Below are 26081 nucleotides of genomic sequence, written 5' to 3' on the forward strand. Positions count from 1 at the left end.
TTTTTCATAGAGATTGATTTTTTTTTTAGTTAATTGCATGAGTTAACTGTGATTAATCAACAGCTTTAGTTATTACTGTACAAAAAATAGCTTTTGGGATAAAGCCATGACTGTACTGACCCTTGCATCCCCAGAGGGCATGGGGAATGACTGTGGGATCCCAGGTGCCGTAGGAGAATTGTGTGACCCCCGAGAGTAGAGAGTTGACTGTGTAACCCCACGTGCAGAAATGGAGACCTTTCTAGGTAGCCCACACCAGTTTTACAACATATACCCTCTAGAGAGCTTGGCCCTTTTCCTCAGGGAGAGTTTTGCTCACCAGCCTTTCACAAAAAGAACAGAAGTACTTGTGGCACCTTAGAGACTAACAAATTTATTAGAGCATAAGCTTTCGTGGGCTACAACCCACTTCTTCAGATGCCTTTCACTGATACTATAACCTTGTTTTGCTTCCCTACTTGTCCCTTCTCTGGCAGGTCTGGTAAAACTCCCTCCTAGCCTATGTTTTATGAGTCTGTATATTTGCACATTTTCCTTTATATATAATAAATGTCCTTTGTATTATGCTGTTTCTTGTCAGCTGATAGAGCCCAGTGTTATGTGCTCCTATAAAAAGTCCCTTTTGTAATACATACACGCAAGGGGGGACCAAGTTCCGGTTGCTATGGGAACCTTAAGTGTGAATTTCCTGACTCCTGTGCAAGTGAAATGTGAATCTTAAATTTGCATAGGTCTGATCCTGAGACATGCTGTGCACTTTGGGCCCTCACTGCATTCAGTAAGGAGAGTCACTCAGAACCTCCTCTGGCCAGGCCGTAGTATTGTGTATCTGTGGGCTGTATCCATTCATAGTAAAGACTCTGTGTGTCCAGAAGGGAGCAATATATGAGGCTGCTATTAAAAGGAGCTTTGGACAAGGGTCATACCAGATTGCTGAAATGTCTTGTAAATAATTAGTAAACCTTACACTCCTTGGGGAATTTCCAGCCCATTGGATGTTAGAGGAAATGTAATGGTATAGTAATGTGCTCACTTGAGCCCACAGGTTGGACCCATCCCTCCTGAGAAAGTGGCAATGGTGCAATTTGGAATTCATGGTGATCTCCGACATCAGAAGCTGATCTCCTTATTGGTTGCACTGAAGGAAAAGATTAATTTTCTTTCATTGGCCATCAGCAAAGGCTCCAATATCTCACTATAGACTCCTAGTCCCACCTTTAATGAGTCTCCCTCCATCCTGGTCTCCTTCAAGCACCCTGGAGCCTTTCTTCCTTTTGCAGACTGAGAAGTAAGCATAAATTCTACACTCTCTCTGGGCAGCCCATTTGCTCCACATCTCCCTTCCCTTCTCTATCAAACTCACTGACCTCATCTCCTCTGAACAAAAGCACCTTCTCACTGGAGCACATCAGCCATATATATAATTGCCCCCATCAGCAACCTCTCTAATCTACCTGCCTTGGTAGGGTTCTTGATGAAATCTTCTCTCCTGGAATGTGCTTGGTCTGGTTTATGGCCCATTCATAGCACTGTGACTCTGCCCTCTTCTGGGTAATTAATGACCTGCTCCTAACCTCAGATCATGGGATCTTGGCAGGGTTGAGCCTGACCCATTTGGTGAACTTGGTACTCCCACTAGTTGGCCTATTCCGGATAATGTAGGGCTACTGCTGTGCTCCAATTTTAAAATCCCATTAGTATGTGGATGCTGCTGAGGGAATGATAACAGCTGGAGCCATTGTGTCAAATAATCAAAATGTTAAATATCTGGAGCTATCGGTGCTAGACCCTTCTAATCCATTAACTAACAATAGTAATCTATTGATCTGGGGGAGCACTTCACATTTCCAAAGCACTTTTCAAATATTAACTAGTTAATCCTCCTAGCAACCCTGTGATAGGTGAGTATTATCTATGAATATTGTACCCACCATTACTATAACTCAAGCCTTTCCTGATTGCCCGGTGGATTCAGAGTATTGAAGGGATTGTTGATGTTTCATAACCAGCCATCCCCTTTCACATGCCTGAGGCAGATGTGTATGTCAGTCAGTCAGTCAGAGACCCCTGTCCTGTTTACCTGCCTGGCTACATGTAGAATTCACCTATCTTAGGTGGCAGATGAGAAATGACAGTTTTCAAGAGTCAGATCTTAGCAATTGTGTAGGAGGGTACTAGTGAGAAAAACAAAGCTCTTGATCCCAGAGGTCTGCTGTAATCTCTCATTTCAGAGAATTTTAAAAACGATAGGTGCTTCAGAGCTGAACTTCCTTCCTCCTTGCTGCAGGGTGTGAACAAGATAAACAAAGGACTGGCTCTGCAGGGAAGAGAAATTGTGACTCAGGTGCCTGTCTTTCCTATTCTCCGAGCTCACCAGGCTTTTGAAAAGCATCTCTGCCAATCTCTGGGTGAGCTGTCACAATGTTCTGAGTTGTGGAGCACAGTGGGTGGGAGGGAGAGATGGATAACATGAGGGGGGAGAAAAGAGCCAGGGAAGGGAGAGATTGTGATGAGAAGCAGGGAGAGTGTGGGAAAGAGCAGGCAGTGACAAGGAATGTGTTGGCCATTGGGTAAGACATTCTTTACTGTCCCATTAGCTCTCATTTGAGAGAAACCAGTGGTACCAAAATGATTCTATTTACTTAAATAGCTTGTCCCAGCTTTCCTGGGGGAGGGGCGAACTCAGGGCCGGCTCTAGGCACCAGCATTCCAAGCATGTGCTTGAGGCGACACTTTTCAAGGGGCAGCATTTTGGCCCTTTGGGGGCCCCACTTTTCAAGGGGCAGCACTCCGGCTTTTTTTTTTTTTTTTTTTTTTGCTTGGGGCAGCAAAAAACCTGGAGCCGGCCCTGGGCGAACTCATGCCTGCAGAAAAATTGCTAGAGCCAAGAGAGCTTGAATGAAGTACAAGGTAGAGTGTGCAAGGAGTGGTGCACTGCACTTGACTTGGGGTTCCCTCCTGCCTCACTCACCTTGTTATCTTTGTACGTGGTAGCTCCCATTACAGTAGAAACAGAAAATGTTATTAAATCAAGCAAAGCCAAAAATAACTCCTTGGAACTGAAGTGGTGTCTGCAAACCCAGCCATTTTGTCTATGAAGGCCCCGATGGGGCAAGCATTTACGTAGATCAGTAGTCCTATTGACTTGGGGTTTTAAGCCTGTTGCCAGTGCTATAGCTAGTAGCCTCCCAGTCGCTGGAAAGCTTTTTCTCCATTCTCCCCCTCAGGCCAAACGCCCTACGGATTTGCAGCTTTGTTTGTGACGCCCCCGCCTTGAACGCCAGAGAAATCGCTGTACAGCAGCCTGCAGTTCGGGACCCCGCGCTTAGGAGCGGAGCTGCAGCCAGCGCTGTCCCCATGGGGGGCTGCGCCCGGGCTGGGTCCCTGCTCCGACCTGCCCTGGCGCAGCGCTGCTGTGCGTCCCGGCGGCCGGCAGGGGGCGCCGCCTGGCGGCACCACGTGTCCTGTGAGGGCAGAGCCGGAAGCGCTGGCGGAAGCGCGCTGCTGCGGCCTTGGTGCCAGGCTGCTGCTGAGTCCCGCGGGCGGGGTCGGCCGCCGGAGCCTGGGCCCGAGACCCGGCAGCGCCAGGCTCGTCCCGCGGCAGGTGAGGGGCGCCGCGGGGCCCGGCTCCCCCCCCCCCCCCGGGCAGGCGGGGCGGCGCGGTCTTGCCGGGCCCGGCCGCTCTTCCCCTCGGAGCGGAGACCCGGACTCCTGGGCCGCTCCTTTATCCCGGGGGCCAAGGCCGAACTGCCCCGCGCCTGGGTCTGTGACCCCCGGTAGTCCGTCCGTCTCCCCCCCCGCCCCCCGGGCAGATGGGCCCTGGTGTGATGTCTTCAGCCCTCTTCGTGTGTTGCCAAAGTAACTAACTCACTTACAGGAAAGTTAATAACAGGGTCTCTGTCCCTCCCCTTCTCGTCCTTTAGCCACAGGCATTCACCGCAATGAGCCGGCCTCCCCTGCAAATCCAGACGTGTGGTCCCTGGGAGATGAAGGAAAGGCTTGGGACAGGGGGATTTGGAAATGTCCTCAGATGGCACAACAAGGTAGGGGTTCCCTTTTCTCTGGGATAGGGGAGAGGTTACTGGACCCTTATGCTCCAATCGCATTCACCGTCCACTCGTACACCTAGGGAGTGAGAGCGTTCAGCCTCCAGCTCTCTCCGATCTCTTCCTCTGCTTGCAGCCTAGACTGTTCCATTGTGTCTTGTAAGCAAATGCCTGCTGGCTGCTTCCTCTGATGTTGAACCCCCACAGCCAGCTAATGCTTATGGAAAACAACCAATCTGAGAACCAGTTCCTTGAGTTGTGAGCATGACAGCTCTGCTGGACTCTTGTTTCTGCTAACCTGGTCTCTGGACACATTCTGTATGAAAAGAGGGGTGAACTTCCATGGTTCAGAATTTAGCCTCACTGTGGAGACTTGCAAGCATGAGCCTGAAATTCAGGGTACTATTTTGGTTTTGAGGAGATGGGGGAGGGGGCATGAGCTGGTGTCTTCTGTTCTGGTGCATATTTGGTGCCCTAAATGACTGTCTCCCTGGGAGGGGTCTTGCAGAAGAGCTGGGAGGATCCCCAAGAATAGCCTTACATTTTTTTTGGGCCGCTACATCTTCTGTTGGTCCTCACAATACATCTCTGGTGGAAACATGTTTTTGTCCTAACTCTCTCCATGTCTGTGCAGGAAACAGGGGAACAGATTGCTATTAAACAGTGTCGTCAGGAGCTAAGTCTCCGAAATCGGGAGAGATGGTGTCTGGAAATACAGATAATGAAAAGGTGAGCATTGTGTGATCCCTTACTCCTTGATATCTTGCTCAGCAGCTGAGGGCCTAGATCTGTGTGTAGAAGAGTCTGAATCCATGAGCGCGGGAAGGGAAGGGATGGCCACTGTCAAGCACTTCGAAGGTGAAGTCTTTTTCTTGACATGTCTTCTCCATTGACTGTTCCCCAGAGGGGATCTGTTTTGGTAGGAATCAGTGCCACTGCCTTTTATTTACTTCCTTCTGTGTTTGTGCATCAGCATCATCAGTGATGTGAAATAAGCTTTAGTAATTTGCTGCTGCTTCTGCAGAGACAGTGGGGAAACAAAAGTTTTTGGAGCACTGTTGTGATAACTGGACCTACACATTTACCCTAATTGTGAGCTCAACTGTAAAAAGTGAATGAAAGCTTATAAAAGGTCACAATAACTTATAATAATGTTAATGGAAAAAGGTGTGAAAGGGAGACAGGTTGAATTAGTCCTCACAAAAAGGCCTAGTGATATAATTGAAGAACTTTGTTAAGAGCATGCCTGGTAAACAAGACTGTGTGACACCAAAAATCTGTGAACGAAAGTTAGTGTGTTGGCAATTAGATCTAATTGGTGGACAAAGTAATGAGAGGGTGGGCTATCCCACCTATCACTCCTTTTGGGGTCCTTTAAAGAAAGACTTCAGGGAAAAAGTCAGTGGGTGAACTGCACCATCTCAGCTACTACCCCCTCCATTTCTTGGGATCCTTGGCCTTAGTTATCTTGACTCTGAGAGAGGTGCTCACCAGACTAGGGCAGAGAGAGGGACCCAGGGGACGTCACCATCTCTACTGGCTTTGGCTGAAACCCAAACACCACCTGGGCTGTGAGCCTTTCTCTCCCCTGCCTCCTCCCCACGTGTCCTTTTCCATCCCCATCTTATTTCTTCTCTTTTCTATCCCCCTCCTTTCTCTTTCCCCAAAAGGACAATTATTTTCTTGGTTAATACCCTTGTTTAAGAGTCTCTTCAGTTGTATCTTTCCTTCTAGAAACTCTTCTTAGCGAAAGGGAGCAAGGGATGTTAATATGAAAGCCTTAGTTAAAGCATTTGAAATATAAAGTATTCACTGTTTTCCCTTTTCTGTGTCTTCAATAAAAGGTTAAAGTGGTGTTTAATATTGTTTGTTTGCCATGGTACTAAGCAGCCTGCGGTCTCTGTACAACAAACCTTATTTAAGACTGAAACTCTTGTTAACATCTCTGGGCTCATATATTCCATCTAAATACAATAGGGCTCACAAAACCAGACCCATGTTTTCAAAGGGGACTTTACTCAGACTCCATTTGAGCATCTGTAATGTAGCATGTGCTGCCTATAGTGCTTGTGAAGTGCATGCAGAAGGGTGTGTCATACAGGGAGATGCCTACAACACTTTTCAGCTTCCAGCTGAGCCCAGTTCAGCAGTAATGGGAATGCGGTGTGCTGAATGCAGGTCACATTTCTTGGGGGAGAATGTCACTCACACCCCTTTTCTGAGGCTAAGTCCTGTAACTTGCATCCAGATCTGCCCCTGGTGCTGAGGTCCATGGAGGTTGGGGCTGTGTTTGGCCCCAGGAGCCTGGGAGCAGTGCATGTTAGGGAGCTGCTTCATCTTGCACCTTCCTATTTGTTGTTGTTCCTGTGCTGTCTTCTGTGAGTGTCCTGCACATGCACTGAAAGCCCCATCAGTGCAAGTTACATGACTTTGCTAGGTACCCAGTTTCCTGGCTAACTTACCCCACCATTTATATCCCTGCTGAATCAGCCCGCTTTGTGCAGGCTGCAATGGGCTGAATGTAGCCCTGACTTCTCATGGGGCTAGGAGCAGGCTGCATGTCAAAGTTTGGATGCTCACAGAGAGAATGAGGAAACGGACAGCTGGGAGACGAGTTAGGACTAAAGCCCTGTCCTGGGGGGAGAGAGTGGATTGAGCAGGGTGAAGGAAGCTTTTGAAGTGCACTAGTTCTGTGTCCGAAGGGTTAAAGTCCCATTGTGACTTTCCTTAATACCTACCTGTGTGTGAGACTGTAAAGCTCTCGTTTGGATGATCACTTTTCAGGATGCTGGCCCTTTCCGTTATTGCTGGGAGGAGGCTGAGATGAATTGGTTCCAGTGATCTCATGCTTCCCTCATTTCCTTTCCTCAGACTGAATCATCCCAATGTGGTGGCTGCCCGCGAAGTCCCTGAAGGGATGCAGAACCTTGCACCCACTGACTTGCCTCTGTTGGCCATGGAATACTGCCAGGGTGGAGACCTTCGCAAGGTGAGGCATTGGGCTGATGATCCTGGGAGGGCAGGGGCTACTGGGGGAAGTGTAGGGTTTTTTCTGAAGAGGCTCAACTGTGGGTGATTCAGTGGGATTTCTCCAGCTGCTTCCACATACTGTTGCCACCTAATCCTCCTGAACTGGGGCTGTGCCTGCTTGTGCCTCCTCTGAGCAAGCGGCAGGGTTGATCCCGGATGCATTTTTACATCCTCTTTCTGGATTTTTATTAGAAACTTTCCATTTCTGTTGGGGGCAGTGAGCAAACGTGTGTCTGTGGGATGCACACGTAGAGAGCAAGGGATGTGTAAGAGATGGAGAACAGGATGTGAGTGTGGCCCAGAACTTCCCAGACCAGGTCAGTGGGTGGACCTCTGCCCAGAAGTGATAAGCTCCCAGCTGTCGGCAGGAAAAAGAACTTGTTCTTTTTGGTCTTGATGTTGTTTTTCTAACTTTTGCTAAAAGCCCAAATGCAGATAGTGCCCAAAGCACATGGCTGCAATTAGGGAGACTGGTGCTTGGCTGGCTGAGCCAACTGGTGCGGGACACGGAGGAGGAAGCTGTGAAGGGGTTTCTTCCTCCTGGAAGAGCTGCTGGAGAAGATGATGGCAATTTTCCTATCTGTGGAGAGGGAAATGGTGTTTGAAGTTGTAGTTTTACTATTTAAGGACCCGATCCTGCAGACACTTACACATGTGTGTAATGCTATTGAGTTCTGCATAGCTACTCACATCCATAAGCATTTGCAGGATTGGGGCCAAACCCAGGATTGGGGCACAGAGGAGATTAGTTTACACTCTGTTTTGATCCTCTGCAGTACTTGAACCAGTTTGAGAACTGCTGTGGCTTACGGGAGGGAGCCATTCTCATCCTGCTCTCTGATATCGGTAAGTGAACACAACAAAGGCCAAACTGGGTCCATCTAGCCTAGTATTCTGTTTTCCAACAGTGGCTGGTGCCAGATGCTTCAGAGGGAGCGAACAGAACAGGGCGGTTATCCATCCCCTGTCATCCAGACCTGGCGGCTAGCAATCAGAGGTTTAGGGACACCCAGAGCAGGGGGTAGCATCCCTGACCATCTTGGCTAATAGCCATTGATGGAGCTATCCTCCATGAATGTATCTAACTCTCTTTTGAACCTATAGTTTTGGCCTTCACAACATCCCCTAGCAATGAATTCTACGGGTTGGCTGCATTGTGTGAAGAAGTACTTCCCTATGTTTGTTTTAAACCTGCTGAATATTAATTTCATTGGGTGATCCCTGGTTCATGTGTTATGTGAACAGGTAAATAACACTTCCTTAGTCACTTTCTCCATACCATTTGTGATTTTTATAGACCTCTATCAGATCCCCTATTAGTCAACTTTTTGCCAAGCTGAACAGTCCCAGTCTTCTTAATCTCTCCTCACATGGAAGCTGTTCCATACCCTTAATCAATCTTCTTGCTATTCTCTGTACTTTTTCCAATTCTAATGTATCTTTTTTGAAATGGGGCAACCAGAACTATATGAAGTTTTCAAGGTATGGGCATAAGAGGGATTTTATATAATGGTATTATATTTACTGTTTTATTATCATCTAGCCCTTTCCTAATTCTGTTAGCTATTTTGATTGCTGTTGCACATTGAGCAGATGTTATCAGAGAACTATCCATGATGACTTCAAGATCTCTTTCTTGAGTGGTAACAGCTAATTTAGACCCCATTATTTTGTATGTATAGCTGGGATTATGTCTTCCACTGTACATTACTTTGCATTGATCACTGAATTTCATCTGCTATTTTATTGTTGAGCCATCTAGTTTTGTGAGATTCCTTTGTAACTCTTCGCAGTCAGCTTTGGACTTAACTATCTTGAGTAATTTTGTATTGTCTGCAAACTTTGCCACCTCACGGTTTACCCCTTTTTCCAGATCAGTTGAGTATGTTGAACAGCACTGGTCTCAGTACAGATCCTTGGTGGTCACTATTTACCTCTCTCCACTGTGAAAACTGACCATTTATTCCTACTCTTTGGTTTCTGTCTTATAACCAGTTCCTGATTCTCTCTTATCCCATGACTGCTTACTTTGCTTAGAGCCTTGAAGGACCATATCAAAGGCTTTCTGAAAGTCTAAGTACGCTATATTCACTGAATCACCCTTGTCCACATGTTTATTGACACCCTCAAAGAATTGTAATAGATTGGTGAGGCATGATTTCCATTTACAAAAGCCATGTTGACTCTTCCCAACAAATCTTGCTCATCTATGTGTCTGATAATTCTGTTCTTTACTAGTTTCAACCAGTTTGCGTGGTACTGAAGTTAGGCATATCAGCCTGTAATCGCCGGGATCACCTCTGGAGCCTTTTTTAAAAGTTGTCATTTCATTAACTATCTGCCAGTCATCTGGTATGGAGGCTGATTAAAGCAATAGGTTACATACCACAGTTAGTAGTTCTGCAATTTCATATTTGAGTTCCTTCAGAACTGTTGGGTAAATACCATCTGGTCCTGGTCATTTATTACTGTTTAACTTATCAGTTCGTTCCAAAACCTTCTCTATTGACACCTCAGTCTGGGACAGTTCCTCAGATATGTTGCCTAAAAAGAATGGCTCAGGTGTGGGAATCTCCCTGGTGGGAATCTCCGTTACATCCTCTGCAGTGAAGACTGATGCAAAGAATGCATTTAGCTTCTCCGCAATGGCCTTGTCTTCCTTGAGTGCTCCTTTAATACCTTGATCATCTAGTAGCCCCACTGACTGTTTGGCAAGTTTCCTGCTTCTGATGTACTTGCAAAAGAATTTGCTGTTAGTGTCTTTTGCTAGTTGCTCTTCAAATTCTTTTGTTTTGGGTCTGCCTAATGCTGCTTTGTGGCAGCAGGACCTGCCGCTGTCCCAGTCTGGGAAGGGAGCCATTTTAGTTCCATGTGAAGTAGGTTTGTGACGCTGGATGCCTCCCCTTTAGATAGGTGTCTAATAGTATTCTCCTTCCTGCCTTGCTCTGCAAGCCTCCCCAGAAGGGAAGTGGCCTCTGACTTGTCTCTGACATTGGGATGTGGAAAGCAGTGTGTTTCCTTTCCCAGCGAGAAACGTGCTCAAGGGATTTCCTGGGAGGTGCTAGGCAGGATGAGCGAGTTCCAGCTTGTGTTCCTCATGGGGATTCCCAGCTGCAGACCATTCTCAGGGCTGGGGTGGGCTCCTCATCGACTTACATTATCACCATAGCATCTGAGACTGATGGGAACGCACAACGACATTATAGCGCTTGTTGTGGACTGTTTGCTTTGAACAGGTCCCCTTTCCTCAAACATATATCACCCGAAGTGACCTATGGTAATGAGGTGATGCCCCCAGCACTGCCAGCCTCCAGTCCCCAAGCATGAGTATTTAGGGATTGTGGACAGGTGCACCTCAAAGATCTCTGCTGTTGTGGTGAAGCATGGGAAGGAACCCTCTCCAGGGCAGCCAGGCCCCCATCCATGTGGGTTGTTTGTGGCTCTTATGTAGGTCTTGGCCGTGTTTGCCTTTTAGAACCTGCAGGCTTAGGTCCTCTGGAGTAATGCTGGGAGGTGTTAGTTGTGCTGAGTAACAGCTGCCTCTCTCTGTCTCAGCCTCTGCTCTCAGGTACCTTCATGAGAACAGGATCATCCACAGAGACCTGAAACCTGAGAACATTGTCCTACAGCAAGGAGAACAAAGGGTGAGCAGGAGCCGGGTGACTTTGGCCATATAGACAGCGAGTGGAGTGTAAGGGCGGGAGCACGAAAGTGTGTGTGTGTGAGAGAGAGAGAGAGTGAATGACTAGGAGCTGAAGATGAAAACATGATCCCTCTCAGAGATCTCGCAAGCTAAAATGACTAGCCCCAATGAGGGTGTCTGAACATGACCTGAGAGGTGGTGGTGGTTCATCTTGTAATTCTTGGTATTTATACAAACTGCTAATTTAATGATTTATCTGAACATCCAAGTACTATGAGTTGTATCCTTCTCTTTCTCCCCACCCCACCCCACCCCACCCTTTACAGACTGGGAAGCGAGGCAGAGAGGAAGTGACTTTGCTAAAGCTGTGTCAGATTTGTTTGGAAATTGGCTGGGGGTGTGTGGTTCCTGGCTTACAGACTGAGCTCAGACCACCAGATATCTCTGCCTATCTGATGCTTCGCTGATATGCAGAAGCAATTCCCATGAGGCTTTAATAATAATAATATATGGAGATATACCTATCTCATAGAACTGGAAGGGACCTTGAAAGGTCATCAAGTCCAGCCTCCTGCCTTCACTAGGCAGGACCAAGTACTGATTTTTGCCCTAGATCCCTAAGTGGCCCCCTCAAGGATTGAACTCACAACCCTGGGTTTAGCAGACCAATGCCCAAACCACTGAGCTATCCCTCTGTGCCTAGTCCTCGCTGTGTGATGAAATGGTGGCTGGGCTGTTGCACTGTACTGCTGCAGACTGCCAGTCTAAGCATGACTATTTGGACTGCCCTTTCCCAGTCAGGGCACCATGGGGTGGCACATGACATCTCACGTGGTGGTTCCAAGGAACCATTAAGCCATCTCTATGCTTCCCTGATCCTGGGGCCAGGTTGGACCGCGACATACACCAAAATAACTAGGGAAACTTTTATGGTCACACCCCCTACATAGGGGTAGCAGGGGTGCAGCACAGGAGTTACTATAATGGCTCTACCCATGTGAGGCTTCCCCCCGCTTGATGGCTATGGCAGCGTTGTGCCAGAAGAGGCACAGATCTGGCCATCTTTCTTGCTTCTCCTCAAGGGAGCAGTGAACATCTCCTCAGGAAATAAAAATAAACTCCTATTCCAAGACCAGAGTGATCCAGCTCTCCTAGGAAAGTCCCTCCATTCAGACTGGGCTCTATTGTAAGTCAGCAATAACATCTCAAGTTCCTTGCATCTCAAGCTCATAATGACCCTGGGGAGCTGCTTTATCTGTGGCTTTGTTCTCATGATCATGCAAGAGCACAACACTGCCTTGATGCTTCCTGCCCTTCTCCCAGCGCTTCTGAGTACTGAAATCATCTGTTCTCTCTGTAGAAGTGCATGCCCTCATTGCAGAATGTGTTTTCAGTCCTCTTACTGCCTGCCATCTGTCTCTCTCAGTTAATACACAAGATCATTGACCTGGGGTATGCTAAGGAGCTGGATCAGGGCAGTCTGTGCACTTCCTTCGTTGGGACGCTGCAGTACCTGGTAAGGAGTGGATTTAGCTTGTAGTGTTGCTGTGACCAGCAAGGTCTGTGGGGAAGAGCAGCAGGAGGGAGCAGGCACTGTAATCTGGCTGTGGGGTGGGAGAGGAGTCCCGACCATGCAGGTATGGATGTGTTTGGGATACACATGCTGAAGCAAAAGAACAGGCTGTATTGTTGCTCTTTGCCAACATTTGGGTTTTCACATTTCATTGCTAACTTTCTGCTGCATAGAGGGTGTGAGTTTCATTAACCCCTAGGACTGGTCAAAGAGGCCAATAAGGTTCCTGAGTGTTAAAACACTTAGCATGAGCTTTCCAAAGTGATGCGCAAACAGTAATGAACATCCAAGGAGGCAGGTGCAGTTGAGGTCTGAGAGAAAAGTGGCTTAATCTTTAACCTATGTTGGCTGACCCAGGCTCCAGAGCTGCTGGAACAGCAGAAGTACACAGTGACGGTGGATTACTGGAGCTTTGGCACACTGGCATTTGAATGCATAACAGGTTTCAGACCATTTCTGCCCAACTGGCAGCCTGTGCAATGGTGAGTAAGATGGGGCCAGAGAAGGAGGAGGGAACTCTCTTTGGCATCCAAACTACTGTCCTGTTTTCATGGTGTTTGAGGGAAGGGGTTATCAATTTTAGGGGTTATCATTCTTTGTTTCATGGCCTACTAGGGATTTGAATTTAGGCATGGTAAGAGCTTTCCTGGCTTCAAACACTTGACTGTCATGCAGCTTGGGTGGTTCCTGGGGCTGGCGGAATTAGTATCTCACCCTTCACATTGGGATGGGAGAGCTGATCCTTTCACTTGAGTGTTGAGTTGGCTGCCAGGCTCAATCTTCCCTGGTAAATCTCTTTTGGACAGACCTACGATATCTATGGGCCAGTGGGATTGACAATCTTTGGTCAAACAGAATTGAGCTGGAGCTGGAGCAGCATCAGCATATCTGCTGTCAGGTTTAAATACAAGTTGGGATGTTTTGCAGGGGAGTTGCAAATATCTGAATAAGATACTTGGGACTGATTTTGTTAGCTGTGCGTCTGTGTTTTCAGCAGCCTCTGTGTGTTGTGAAATTGGCTAGAGGCTAATGTGTGTCCTGGGAAGGGTGAGGTGCAGTTGTCATCATGCAGAGGGATCGCAGAACTTTCTTTACTTTGTCACTGTACCTACTTGAACTCTTTAGGCACACAAAAGTGCGACAGAAGAGCGAGTTGGATATTGTTGTCTATGAAGACTTGGCTGGAGAAGTGAAATTTTCTAGCAGTTTACCATATCCCAATAATCTAAACAGGTGAGACTCAAATGCACCCCATGGGGATAAGCTGGATATGTCCTCCTGGGAATAAGAAGGGGTCTGTTTTGTTTCTATGACCCTGCTGATCTGTTGAAAAGTTTAGTACCCAATGCACATGGTCTCATCTGGCTGAAGTTTCTGTAGATGAAAACAGGAGGATCCTGTTAGCTTGCTGTAGAAGGTTCCATGCTCCTTTCTCTGTTCTCTAGTTAAGAGATTGGGCGGGGGGGGGGGGGGGGGGTCTGAGCTTTGGATCTCTTTTTGTAGATGCGAACTGGTATGGCCAACTGAAACACGTCTTTCTTCTCTGGTTCTTCTTGTTTCTGCCTCATAGCATTTTGGCTGGGCGGCTGGAGAAATGGCTGCAGCTCATGTTAATGTGGCACCCGCGGCAGAGAGGGACAGACCCTGTTTATGGACCCAATGGCTGTTTCAAGGCATTGGATGATATACTGAACCTAAAGGTGAGTCTTGGGACTGGATTTTCATGGACAGACCAGTGTCCAGAGAGCGTGGCTTATGTTAGCCTATGAGAGAAGCCTGAGTCATGGGCTAGGGAAGGATGTGTGGAAACCCCATTAAGATAGGAGAGGCTGCTTTGTAAGAAGGAAAAGCCCTGCTGAGGGCTGGTCTGAGCAAGTATATCCACAAGAGTGAGTTTTTGTTACAGCCTGGTACTAAATAACAGTAATCATACTGAACTCTTACATCAGTAGATCTCAAAGCACTTTCAAAGGAGGTCAGTATTGTTCTCCCCAAATGCAGAGCTGATCCGCAGGGAGTAGAGTTGCAGAGCTGTCAAGTAGACAAAGAGTTGTGGTACAAAAATGGACGGGCCCCATGTTGGGAAGCTCCTTCTGTACTGAATTGGTCTATGTTGTGGTGAGAGAGTGTAGATGGTTTATTTAGGCTCTCTGGGGCTGCAGACTGCTGAGCAGCAGAATGACAGACTTTGGTCCTTCTGATAACTTCAGAAATGTAGGACTGGAAGAGACTTGAAGAAGTCAAGTACAACCCTTGGTGCTGAGGTAGGACCAAGTAAACCTAGACCATCCCAGACAGGTGTTTGTCCAACCTATTCCTAAAAACTTCCAATGACGGGGATTCCACCATCTCTCTTGGAAGCCTGTTCCAAAGCTTAACTACCCTGAGAGTTGGAACATATTTTCCTAATATCCAACTTCAGTCTCCCCTTCCTGCAGATTATAACATTATTACTTGTCCTACCTTCAGTGGATATGGAGAATAATTGATCAACATCCTCTTTAGAACAGCCCTTAACATATTTGAAGATTATCAAGTTTCCCCTGTCTTCTTTTCTCACGATTAAACATACCCAGTTTTTTAACCTCTCAACATAGATCAGGTTTTCTAAACCATTTTTCATTTTTGTTATTCTACTGGATTTTCTCCAGTTTGTCCACATTTTTTTTCTAAAGTGTGGTACCCAGAATTGGACGCAGCACTCCAGCTGAGGCCTCATCGTTGCCAAGTAGACCAGGACAGTTACCACGACATTCCTGTTAATACAGTCCAGAATGACATTAGCCTTTTTTGTAACTGCATCACATTGTTGATTCATATGTAATTTGTGATCTATTATAATTCCCAGCTTGTCTTCAGCAGTATTACTACCTAACCAGTTATTTCCCATTCTGTAGTTGTGCATTTCATTACTTTTCTTTTGAACTTACCTCTATTGAATTTCATCTTGTTGATTTCAGACTAATTCTCTGATTTGTCAAGGTCATTTTGAATTCGAATTCTGTCCTTGAAAATGCTTGTAACCCCTCCCATCTTGGTGTCATCCACAAATTTTGTAAGCCTAATCTCCACTCCAGTATCCAAGTAAAATATTGAACAGTACTGGACCCAGGATTGACCTCTGCAGTGTGAACCCACTAGATATGACCTCCCAGTTTGACAGCAAACTATTGATAACTACTTTTGAATACAGTCTTTCAACTAGTTGTGTACCAACCTTACAGTGACTTCATCTATACCACATTTCCCTAGTTTGCTTATGAGACCCTCATGTGGGACTGTGTCAAAAGTGTTACTAAAATCAAGATCTAACATGTCTGCTGCTCTTCTACCCCCCCCACCCCCCCAAGCTAGTAATTCTGCCAAAGAAGGAAATCAGCTTGGTTTGGCATGATTTGTTCTTGACAATCCATGCTGGATATTCCTTATAACCCTATTATCATCTACATGCTTAGAAGTTGATCATTTAATAATTCATTCCAGTATCTTTCCAAGTATCAAAATTAGACTGATAGGTCTGTAATTCCCCAGGTCCTCTTTGATCCCCTTTTTAAAGACAGGTAGTATGTTTCCCTTGTCCAGTCCTCAAAGATAATGCTAATGGTTCCAAGATTGCTTCAGTTAATTCCTTAAGTACTGCAGGATGAATTTCATCAGGCCCTGCCCACTTGAGTACATCTAAATTTTCTTTAACCTGTCTTTCCCTATTTTTGGTGTCTGTCCCTGCTCCCTGGATGTTAATAAGTGTGTTTGAGTATGTGGTCACTGTTTAACCACAAGACTGAAGTAAAACAGGCATTAAATTCCTCAGCCTTCTTGTCATCAGTTAGTAGCTAGGTATATAACTCTGGTTTTGTTTCTACATGCTTGTTATTCTTTTGTACTCCTCATTAGCAATTTGTCCATGCTTCCACTTTTTTATTGTAATCCTTTTTTATTGCAGGTCATTTAAAGAGCTCCTGATGGAGCCATATTGAGCTCTTAATATTCGTCCTATCTTTCTTTCATATCAGAATAATTTGAAGTTATGCATTTAATAGTGTCTCCTTGAGAAACTGCCAGTTCTCGTGAACTTGTTTAACCCTTAGATTTTCTTACTTACCAGTTCTGAGTTTGTTAAAGTCTGTTTATTTTGAAGCCACAAGGGGACCTAGATTTACTGGAGGCTAAAAGATAGTCACTTGGTAACAATCAAGGAAAAGTACTCTGGAAAACTATTCAGGGAGAATTAGCAATGGTTGATGTGGAAGGGCGAAGTCCAAGACACATTGGCTTCTTCCTGGCCAGCTGAGGAGAAGTATTCACAGGGCTTTTCCTGTCTGTTATTCCACTGAGTGTCTGTGCCTCTCTCGCTCTGGCAGAGGGAAGAGGAATTGCTGGTCCTGTTTTCTGTGTCACGTGGCCTCCCTTCTGTCTGATGCAGGTCAAAGATCTTGGCACGATGTTGCCAAGCAGCCCTAAAGTGGCCATATGGACCTGGTGTTCCTAGTTTCCTTCTCCATCCCCTGGTCTGAGTCCTGGCATCTCTGCTCAGCCATGACCTCCATGCCCTGGCTTCTTCCCATGTCCCACTTCTTTTCTTGCAGCTGGTTCGCGTCCTAAACATGGTTACGGGCACTCTGCACATGTACCCTGTGACAGAAGAGGAAACCTTGCAGACTGTGAAGGCCAGGATTCAGTCAGATACTGGTATTCCAGAGCAGGAGCAGGAGCTCTTGCAGGAGGCGGGGCTTGCACTATACCCTCAAAAATTGGCTATTCAGTGTATGGCTGACAGCAAGGTGAGCCTGGGGCTGAAACCTGAACGCTGCTAGCCAAGCCTGCACCTGCTGGCACTTGCACTCTGAGCACCTACCCCAGCCTCACACTCCCTCCACCCCACTCTTGTTTTCACTGAAGTAGAGCAGCCCTCCTTCCTGCTGCTCACACTATCCTGGGCCATGGTGAGCCAGCTGGCTCTGGGTTATTTCAGTGGAGGCTGCTGTGGGATACTGTATCTGAGAGTACTGAGATAGGTCTCATCTCTGCAGGTGAATGACGCCACGGACACAGACCTCCTTTTCCTTTTTGACAACCGTAAAGTTGCCTATGAGAGGCAGATCTTCCTGCGGCCTCATCCAGAAAGTGTTGACTGCATCCGTAAGGACTTCCCCTGGGCATAGCTTATTTCCATGGGGAATCAGCACAGAGAGCTTGCTGTATATGTGAGCTGTAGGGGGTGGACATTTGCTCTTGAGAGTGGAGTGGGCAGCGAAGCAGATTGTCATAGCATTCAATCTCTGGGGTGGGATTTAATTGAGGGTAGAGAAGAATCATGACCTGTTGAGTTAGACTCTCAAACTGTGGCCAGTTGCAGTGAAATAGCCTTTCTAGTGCCCCATACGGGATGTGATGGGCACAGAGACTTGGCTGTGCAGGCTCAAGAAGAGGTAGCACCCTATCTCAGACTTGGACTGGGTGCTAACTCCTACCCTGCAGCACTGCTCCTGTAAGTCTTTTTTTTTTTTTTTTTAACATATGCTCTCTCCGTGTTTCCAGTTCAGGATCCAAAGAAGAATCTGTCCTTCTTCCAGCTACGGAAGGTGTGGGGTCAGGTCTGGCACACGATTCGGACTCTGAAGGAGGATTGTAACCTGCTTCAGCAGGGGCAGCGAGCAGCCATGTACAGTGGGGTCCCTTTGGGAATACTTGGCTCCACTTGGGCCTCCTGGCTAGAGGGGGATAACAGGAAAAGAAACCTGCCCTACAGTGGTGCAGGAGTGAGGCACTATCTGGGAGGGGGAAGTTCTTGATAAAGGTGGAGTTATTTGCAATTAATGGAGAGCTAAGAGCTGTGGCCTCTAACCTTGTTGTCTTTGTGCAATCTCAGCTCCACTCAGCCCTGTTCATTTGTCTTGGTGACACAGGAAAATGTGGGCTGATCATGGCTCAACTGGAGAATACTGGGATCTGTAAGCTTGAATGAGAGTGACTATGAAAGCTGTGTGTGGGATCAGTTGAGACACTATGTGCAGCTCCTATGGGGTTGGACCGACATGACCCTTCTCACTTTCTCCACAGGATGAATCTGCTGCGTTACAATAGCAATCTCTCCAAGATGAAGAATTCCATGGCCTCCCTGTCCCAACAGCTGAAGGCAAAGTTGGATTTCTTTAAAACCAGCATCCAGATTGACCTGGAGAAGTACAGTGAGCAGACAGAGTTTGGAATCAGTGAGTACAGCCCCTGTGACATGCAGGGGAGTCCTCCATTCGCTCCTCCAATCCCAGCATGGTAGCTTCCTTTCCTCAAATGCAGCAGAGTAATGGACTTTTCTTCCTTCTTTTTTCAGCCTCTGAGAAGCTGTTGTTTGCCTGGAGGGATATGGAGCAGGCTGTGGAGCTTTGCGGGCGGGTATGTTTCTAGATTTAGGTTTAATTGCCTGCCTGAAAGAGGCGGCTTTCTGCTGCTACCCTGCATTTCCATCCTCCACTCCAGGGCTGAACTGGCCTGATAAACCAAGCCCTTCCCTTGTTTTAGGTTGCATCAGTTTTTCCTTGTCCACGGGCTTGTGCAGCCCTTTCGGTGTTGGGAAAGGTCAGGACAGAAGGATATGGAGGAGATAAGGAGATGATTCCTAATGCCTAAACTGAGAGATACTTGTAACAGGGCCAATTATAGACAAAAGCAATTGTACTGTTGCCAATGGGGCTGTTGCTGGGGTAACGAGAAGAGGATGTGGCTCACCAGGAAGTTAAAACTGAAAAGGAAAATGGTTGGCTGGCAATGCTCAGAAAGGCTGTAGGAATGGAAGTGTTAATACCAAATTCTAAAAGGGGATTCTTTACCATCTGCTCAGTGTGTTCACTTATCTGTCCCAAATATTGGGACTGAGCGACAGGCTAACTTGAGATGGCATCTGAAATACAGAATGTTAGACCCTGGTAGCTGTGCTGTGTCTCTGAGCAGAAGCCTACTGAAAAGTGATTTCTTTGGTGACTATCCTCCTACCTGCCCACATACCGTCTTTCCCAAGAATACAGGGGGACAGAAGGTTTCTACCTAAGAAGGAGTCAGTGATACTGTTTCCTGACATTAGTATGTCACAGGTTGAGGTAGACTCTGGATGTGAGGACTGGGATGCTGATATCTGAGGGGTAAGGTTAAGGGTGTTGGTGGGTGAGGTGAGAATTACAATAGTCCTTCGGAACAGCTGAGAGGAAATTTTGTTCCCCTTTTTGTCACTAGCTGCAGGTTCACCTTAGAATGTGAACAAACAGTGTCTCTTCACCACAAGCTGAGCTATGGTATCCAAAGCAGCAAGGTCATTAGAAGGGGCCAGTCTGAGAGGACTAAATCAAATCAATCTACTTGTATCAAAGGGAAATATCCCATCAGCCTTTGTACAAGGCCCTTCTTCCCTGTCTAAGGCTGCAGGATTGTGGATGAAAAGGGAAAGCAATTCTTGTTCCATTTAAGGCCAGTTAGAACCAGAGTCCCTCACCCTGTGGCAGTCCTATGTCTGGGAGCAATGTTATTAACTGAAGCTCCTCCTCTCAGGAGGAGGATGTGGATCAGCTGGTGAAGAGGATGATGGCCCTGCAGGCAGACATTGTGGACCTGCAGAGAAGCCCACTAGGGCGGAAGCAAGGTGGCACCCTGGAGGATTTGTAAGTTGGAACCCTCTCTAGCCTGTGGTGCTAGCATTTCTAGCACAGTGGCTCCTTTCTGAATGCAGGCAATCAGAGGCACCTGCTCATCAGCCCAGGCCACAGACTGGGTTGGCAGGACCTAACAAAAAGCCAGCACTGGACTGCTGACATAGCCCGGTATGCGAAGGGTTTTTGAGAGTCCTTGAAGGGGCCAATTACAGTTTGGGTTCCAGAGAAACACTTGTCTTTTATTTGGTAGGGAAGAACAAGCCAGAGAACTTTACCGGCGACTGAGGGAGAAGCCAAGAGGTAAAGAACCTGTAGCCACTGTTGTCTTGTTGCTGTGTGTGACCATTAACTGGAAAGAGCATTAAACAGTATTGAGAATTCTCCATTCCAGGCCTGTGGCCTACACTCCAACAACAAATGCTCTCTCTTCTCTTTTCCAGTTCCAAAAGAGCACTGCTACCCCTACCCCAATTGTGGCTGCCTGGGAAAGAGATGAATGTCCATCAGGGATGGTCTAGACAGTATTTGGTCCTGCAATGAGGGCAGGGGACTGGACTTGATCACCTCTTGAGGTCCCTTCCAGTCCTAGAATCTACGAATATTCAAAGTGGGGAGGCCAGCTTTGATCTCTTGACCAATTGGTCCTAGCAGCTGGCTGCTTCTTCAGGATGAAGCCATTTTGGGCCCTTCTCCCCAAACTACTGCTGAAGGCATGTGCTGTAGGCAGGACTCTTGCCTAGCCCTTCCTCCCTATGGCCACAGACCCATCCCCCAGTATAATCTCTGGGCTACAGCCCCCTGCCAAGTGGCTTCTTTCCAAAGAGCTAGAGCCTAGGACACAGTGCTACAGAAACAATGACTGATTCTTATAGTCTCTCTAATGAACTCATTCTGCCCCCACACTGTTTCTGATCCTTTTTCTTCTCTCTAGACCAGAGGACCAGTGGTGACAGTCAGGAAATAGTGCGACTGCTCCTGCAGGCAATCCAGACATTTGAAAAGACAGTCCGTCTAATTTATGCTCAGCTCAGGTGAGTCCCAGAACATCCATTTTATGAAAGATAGACAAGGAACGTCTGGGCAGCCTTCTGTTGCTCTTAGTACAATGAGGGGATGTATTAGTCTCAGTAAGATATATTCAGACAACTTCACAATTAAGAATCACGTTTTTCTCCAATTATTAGGAGTTAAACAATTGGAGCTTCTAACTGACACAGTGCAGCTGCTCATCTGACCTGATTATTGTTCTTTACAGTAAGACAGTAATTTGCAAGCAGAATGCACTGGAATTGTTCCCCAGAGTGGAGGAAGTGATGAACCTGATGAATGAAGATGAGAACACAGTTGTCAGGCTTCAGGAAAAACGACAGAAAGAATTATGGAACCTGCTGAAAATTGCTTGCGTGAGTGAAACAGAAGTTAATGGGGCCTCTTCTCCTCCCCCCCCCCCCTTTTGATGGTAGAGACCTTAATATAGCTGCAGTTGTTCATCCAAGAGCCTGCACTGGTTTTAGAACCCCTTCTTTGAAATGCTGTGGCCTGCAGCTATTTCATCACCAGTGTTGGAAATTTCACATGGGAAACCCTCCCTCCCCCCTTCTCAACACAATTATGCTCTGCTTTGTTCTTTTCCAGGGCATTTATACATTAAGGGGTGGGTGTGGTCCTTTAATTGCTATAAAGAACATACTATAAAAGATAAATTTTGTTGAATTCTGAGGGAAGATAATAGAACTGCAGTCAATATTCTGCAGCTCTAGTGGGGTGACGAGCTACTGAGGGTTGTATGAAGTCTGTACAGGGCTAAAGGCAGCACCCAGAAAAATGCTGCATAGACCTGAGATCACATTTCTTCTGACTGAAGAACATGAGGTAAAAACTTGATATCCTTACCTCCCTCTGTTGAATTTGGTTTAAAAATCTGGGCCTAGCTTAGTATTAAAGAAAACCCCAAATCCTTACTTGCCATTAAGAGAAATGGCAGCACTTGCTCCTGGAAATAAGTTTATGTAGAAATAAAATGCATGCAGCAATCTGAATCTGCCTTCCTGTCTGCCTTCTCCCTTCAGAGTAAGGTGCGTGGTCCTGTCAGTGGCAGCCCAGAGAGTATGAATGCATCACGGCTTAGTAACCCAGGTCAGCTGCTGTCACAAGTCCCAGCTGTAACTTACAATTTACCAGAATCTATCAAGAAAAGGTAAAGTGAAGAATGATGGAGTTACATCCATGCATATGTTAAAGGGACACATTGTTTATCTATGGTTACAGCTAACACCTAAGATTACTGTTAGCTGACAAGGATTTTTAAGATTACTTTGGGCATGTCTACAGTAGAGTTGAAAGGTGTGTAAGTTCCAGCTCAAGGAGACATACACAGTGTTACTCCTGGGGGAATTCTGTGCCAAAAAATTAAATTTGCAAAATTCTGCATATTTTATTTGTTGAAATACCAAAAATAATTGAAACTGGTGTGATTATATTGTGTTAATTTATTTCAAAATACCAGTCAGCAAGTATGTCTGTAACAATACAGTCAAAAAAGATTCCTTATTAGCCATATTAATACAGAACTCTTTAATTCATTTAAACTACCATATAGAATCATATTTCCTCCACCCCCCAAAAGTAGTGCAAAGGCGGGGGGGTGGGGAGTCAGGGGTAATGGAGGAGTTGAGGGAGAGGGAAATAATTGCTGGGAAGGAGCCTGGGTGTAAACTTGGAGGGTTGTTAGGTATGGGGGGGGGGGGGGGGAGGGGGGATGGAGGAGGGGGTTTTTTTGGGGGGGGGGGGGGGAGAAATGGAGTTAGGGAGTTTCCCCCTGCTGACCCTTAGCCTCTCCCAGTGTCAGGCACATGTGGCCCCACATCCCCTCCTGTCACCATGAGGCTCAGCACCTCCACTCCTATTCAGTCCCTGCCCCAGTTTGTCCACCTCCATTAGCCCTTATGAGCCCATCTGACCCCCCCCCCCCACTTGCCTGACCTGGCCTGCTGCAAAGGAGGCTCTGCAGGCTCTTCCCTTGTTGGCTGGGCGCTACTGCCTTGGTCTATCACCACAGGGCCCTCTAGTGGGCAAAAGGCAGATCAGCAGCAACTGTTTTTCCTGTGCAAAAAGTTAATTATGCACACATGCAGTAGCACAGGATTCCCCCAGGAGTACTGCCTGGTAGCTTCCCAGAATAGGATCCTATCTGAAACACTAGGTACATATTCTGTGGCTAGGCCCTCCTCCGGCTTGTGCTGAGGGTGACCAGATGTCCTGATTTTGGAGTCTTTTTCTTATATGGGCTCCTATTACCCACCCCTGTCCCAATTTTTCACACTTGCTGTCTGGTCATCCTACTTATGCTGCTGGATCTATGCTCTTATCTTGTTTTAGAGAGAACACTCAACTGGACTTTTACACCTTCCAGCTCCAGTGTAAATGTGCACATTTTGTGTCTAGTCAGTTCCTGTGGTTTCTGTCTCAGTAACAGGGAGAAGGAGACGTGATATTAAAATTTCACTGTGAAACCACATGGCAGGGCTGGACTTGAAACAATGTCACTTTAGAGCACAATGGCACTAGGAATTTGCACATTTGCCTTAAACTGGGACAAGTAATTGTGGCTGGTTTACAGGAGTAAAATGGAACCAATTGCTCCTTGGTTAATTAAAAATGTAATAGTCTGTCAGAGCCAGGCTTATTTTGCCCATCAGGTAACATTCTAGTCTTTGATTTCTGGATTCTTATACAATTTGCACAAGGATACAAGCTTGATCCCACCTTGAATGCATTTTCTAGGTCACTTTACCAGTAAATCTTAAGGTACCAGGGACTGCAATAACACTTTTAGTTGATGTAAGTGGCAGCAACAAAAGATTGGTAAAATAACATTTGCCATCAGTTTAGTCTTGCTAGCCTGAGTACATACCCCGGATGTATCTCTAACACGTGAGACTTCCAGTTTCAATAGATGTAATCATTTGTGCAACTTTTCTTTTCAGTGAGGGACTATTGATGGAATCTCAAAATCTCTGCAGCCAGTTAGAAAGTGTGATGCATGACACAATGAAGGATCAGGACCAGAGCTTTATGGTAACTTCTATCACTTTAAACCATAAGCATACTTTTGGGAGGAGTGCTGGCCAAGTAATATTGTGGAAGCCAAAGGGCTGTAAGAAGTTTTGAATAGATTTCTAACACTCTGCATACACTAATAATTAAAATGGCAGAGAGAGACCTCTTTCCCTATACAAAATGGTGTTACTAAAATAAATATTACAAGAGACTTCTAGAAATGTCAGTAATACATTGTATGAAGAAATTTCTGGTGTTTAAGTAAACCCAGAAAAAATGTACATCCCTTCTCCTGTAATTTTTTCCCCTGAAGTATTGCCTAATTTTTTTTTTTTTTTGCTATAAAGTTTAAATGCCCAAAATGTGCTTATAGTATTTTCCTTTAAGAAAATCCAGTATCTTTGCTTTGGGTTGGGAAGATGGCATCTAAACTCTAATTAGTATTTCTGTGCTTCATTTTTAGTCTCTGGATTGGAGCTGGTTGCAGCTTGAAGGGGAAGACAGAAATAACCCAGAACAAACCCAGATGTAAAAATCACTTCAGGCACAGCTCAAGCCAAATAACATTTTTTACATGAGGAGTTCAAGCCTGACAGGTTACTGCATATGAAAATGAAATCCCTTGAGTTCTATTTATACTGCCAGCTAGTGGTCACACTGACATGTATTCCTATTTTTAAGGAAAGCTGGCAGCCTAATTTTAACAGACAAAAATTTTGATCACTCATTGCTGTTTCTCCCCCACAAACATACAGCATGAGGGTATGAAATTGATGAGAAATGTCTTACTTTGTCATCTTCCACCACTCCCATTCAGCTGTTGAATCCACCTGCTGTGCTACCTTTCCCTTGCTGAATAGTAGACAGTGCATCTACAAGTAATCTTGTCTGAATGCCTTTTCCTGACATCTATGAAAGTACTGAATTTACAGATTTGGCTAACCATGCTGGGTTGCACTTTTTCTCAAGTGTAATGTCTGTACTTACCTAATACTTGTTTCTTGTATGGGAACGAACTACCTGAAATATGTAAACTTTTAGTTTGCTCTATTTGAATGTTAAATAAAATTTTAAAGGAGAAATATTTTTCACTATACAAGTATGTAATAAAGTTTGAGAGTTAGGCCAATATCCCTTTCATTGTGCCAAGTCCCTCAACTAGTGAACAATAAAAACCACACATCACTGATTCATTCTTCCTGAATCTTTACTGCTCCATGGGATTCAGTGTTGTCCCTGAAAACCAGCACCAAGCATGTTTAAAAAAATAGGTTACCTATTTTAGTTGCATTTTTTAACAGATCCTGCCAAATCTAAAGCAATGTTGAACAAACAGTACTGAAGCAGCAACTGGAACACGCAGAAGGGATATGTTCCAAATGTGATTGATTTATTTATTTCACTTTGATGCAAAACCAAAGCTTTCACTACCGCACAGAGACCAATTTCATAAGAGGTCATCAGGTGTGGACATGCAGGATGTGATATGCTAGCTGGGAGAGCTGGGATTTTTTCCTTTGTAAGGAAATACTATGCTGTCTTTAAGGAACAAATTTAAAATAACACTGAGGAACTGAAATGTGGCACAACCTTTGCAACTTCCATGCATGCCTTCAAGTATCTCCTTTTATGATGAGTTTACACCCTATACGTGGGGGTGGGGTGGGGGGAGAGTTACAATTCTTGGGAAGAATAAAAAAAGTTGACACTTTTGAAATTTCACAGAAGAATTTTAAGGCCAAAACATGTTGGGTTATTTTTTTCCCCCCTTCATCTCCAGGAACAGAGCTGCTGTTCCACTTAAAACTGCATTAAGCCTCCAGCTCAAAGCCCAGCCCAACTTTGTGACCACCAGCACTGAAGTTCTTGCCATCAACCAAACCTGAGAGTGTCAGCTTCACACCTGCAAAAAACAAAACAAACTTTGATGCTAATACTCAAATAAAATGCAGTCAGTCACTCATGCTATACCACAAATAAGGAATTTGGGTATACAGTAACAGCTAATAATACAGCTGTGCTAGAGTACCTCAATCTTTATCTGCAGTTTGACTTGGGCAGAGACTTAAATGAAATGAGGAGTCTCATTT

The 26081-nt window shown here is 45.9% G+C and overlaps 2 protein-coding genes across 3 annotated transcripts in view; one reads left to right on the forward strand and one right to left on the reverse strand.

Moving 5' to 3' along the window:
- The first annotated feature begins 3495 nt into the window (after nt 1–3495).
- IKBKB (inhibitor of nuclear factor kappa B kinase subunit beta) lies at nt 3496–25609 on the forward strand. 2 transcript variants are annotated; one of them, XM_024203723.2, is made up of 22 exons: nt 3496–3604; nt 3924–4043; nt 4681–4775; nt 6918–7035; nt 7853–7922; nt 10632–10720; nt 12146–12235; nt 12650–12774; nt 13418–13525; nt 13863–13992; nt 16879–17073; nt 17323–17431; nt 17831–17954; nt 18353–18504; nt 18624–18685; nt 19832–19941; nt 20183–20232; nt 20864–20963; nt 21188–21335; nt 22002–22129; nt 23919–24009; nt 24455–25609. In XM_024203723.2, the coding sequence occupies exons 2-22, from the start codon at nt 3942–3944 to the stop codon at nt 24521–24523; spliced, it is 2265 nt and encodes a 754-aa protein (XP_024059491.1). In that variant the 5' UTR covers nt 3496–3604; nt 3924–3941; the 3' UTR covers nt 24524–25609. The 2 variants fall into 2 exon arrangements, with proteins under 2 accessions (XP_024059491.1, XP_024059483.1); XM_024203715.2 differs by having other exon boundaries at nt 23919–25609.
- Nucleotides 25181–26081, reverse strand: part of VDAC3 (voltage dependent anion channel 3) — a 42166-nt gene continuing 41265 nt past the window's right edge. Inside the window, exon 10 of the mRNA XM_024203735.2 lies at nt 25181–25894. Within this exon, the coding sequence (XP_024059503.1) occupies nt 25803–25894 (92 nt within the window). The 3' untranslated portion in view covers nt 25181–25802. The remainder of the gene's footprint in view (nt 25895–26081) is intronic.

The sequence above is a fragment of the Terrapene carolina genome, unplaced genomic scaffold, assembly GCF_002925995.2.
Source record: "Terrapene carolina triunguis isolate 2854851 unplaced genomic scaffold, T_m_triunguis-2.0 Scaffold53, whole genome shotgun sequence".
NCBI classification, from domain to species: Eukaryota; Metazoa; Chordata; order Testudines; family Emydidae; genus Terrapene; species Terrapene triunguis.

Excerpts from the sequence above, each read along its gene's own strand:
- IKBKB (XM_024203715.2), top strand. The coding sequence starts at position 3,942 with ATGAGCCGGCCTCCCCTGCAAATCCAGACGTGTGGTCCCTGGGAGATG. Across the intron at positions 12,236-12,649 it reads TTGGGACGCTGCAGTACCTG|GCTCCAGAGCTGCTGGAACA; the intron begins GTAAGGAGTGGA and ends TGGCTGACCCAG. Across the intron at positions 22,130-23,918 it reads CCAGAATCTATCAAGAAAAG|TGAGGGACTATTGATGGAAT; the intron begins GTAAAGTGAAGA and ends TTTTCTTTTCAG.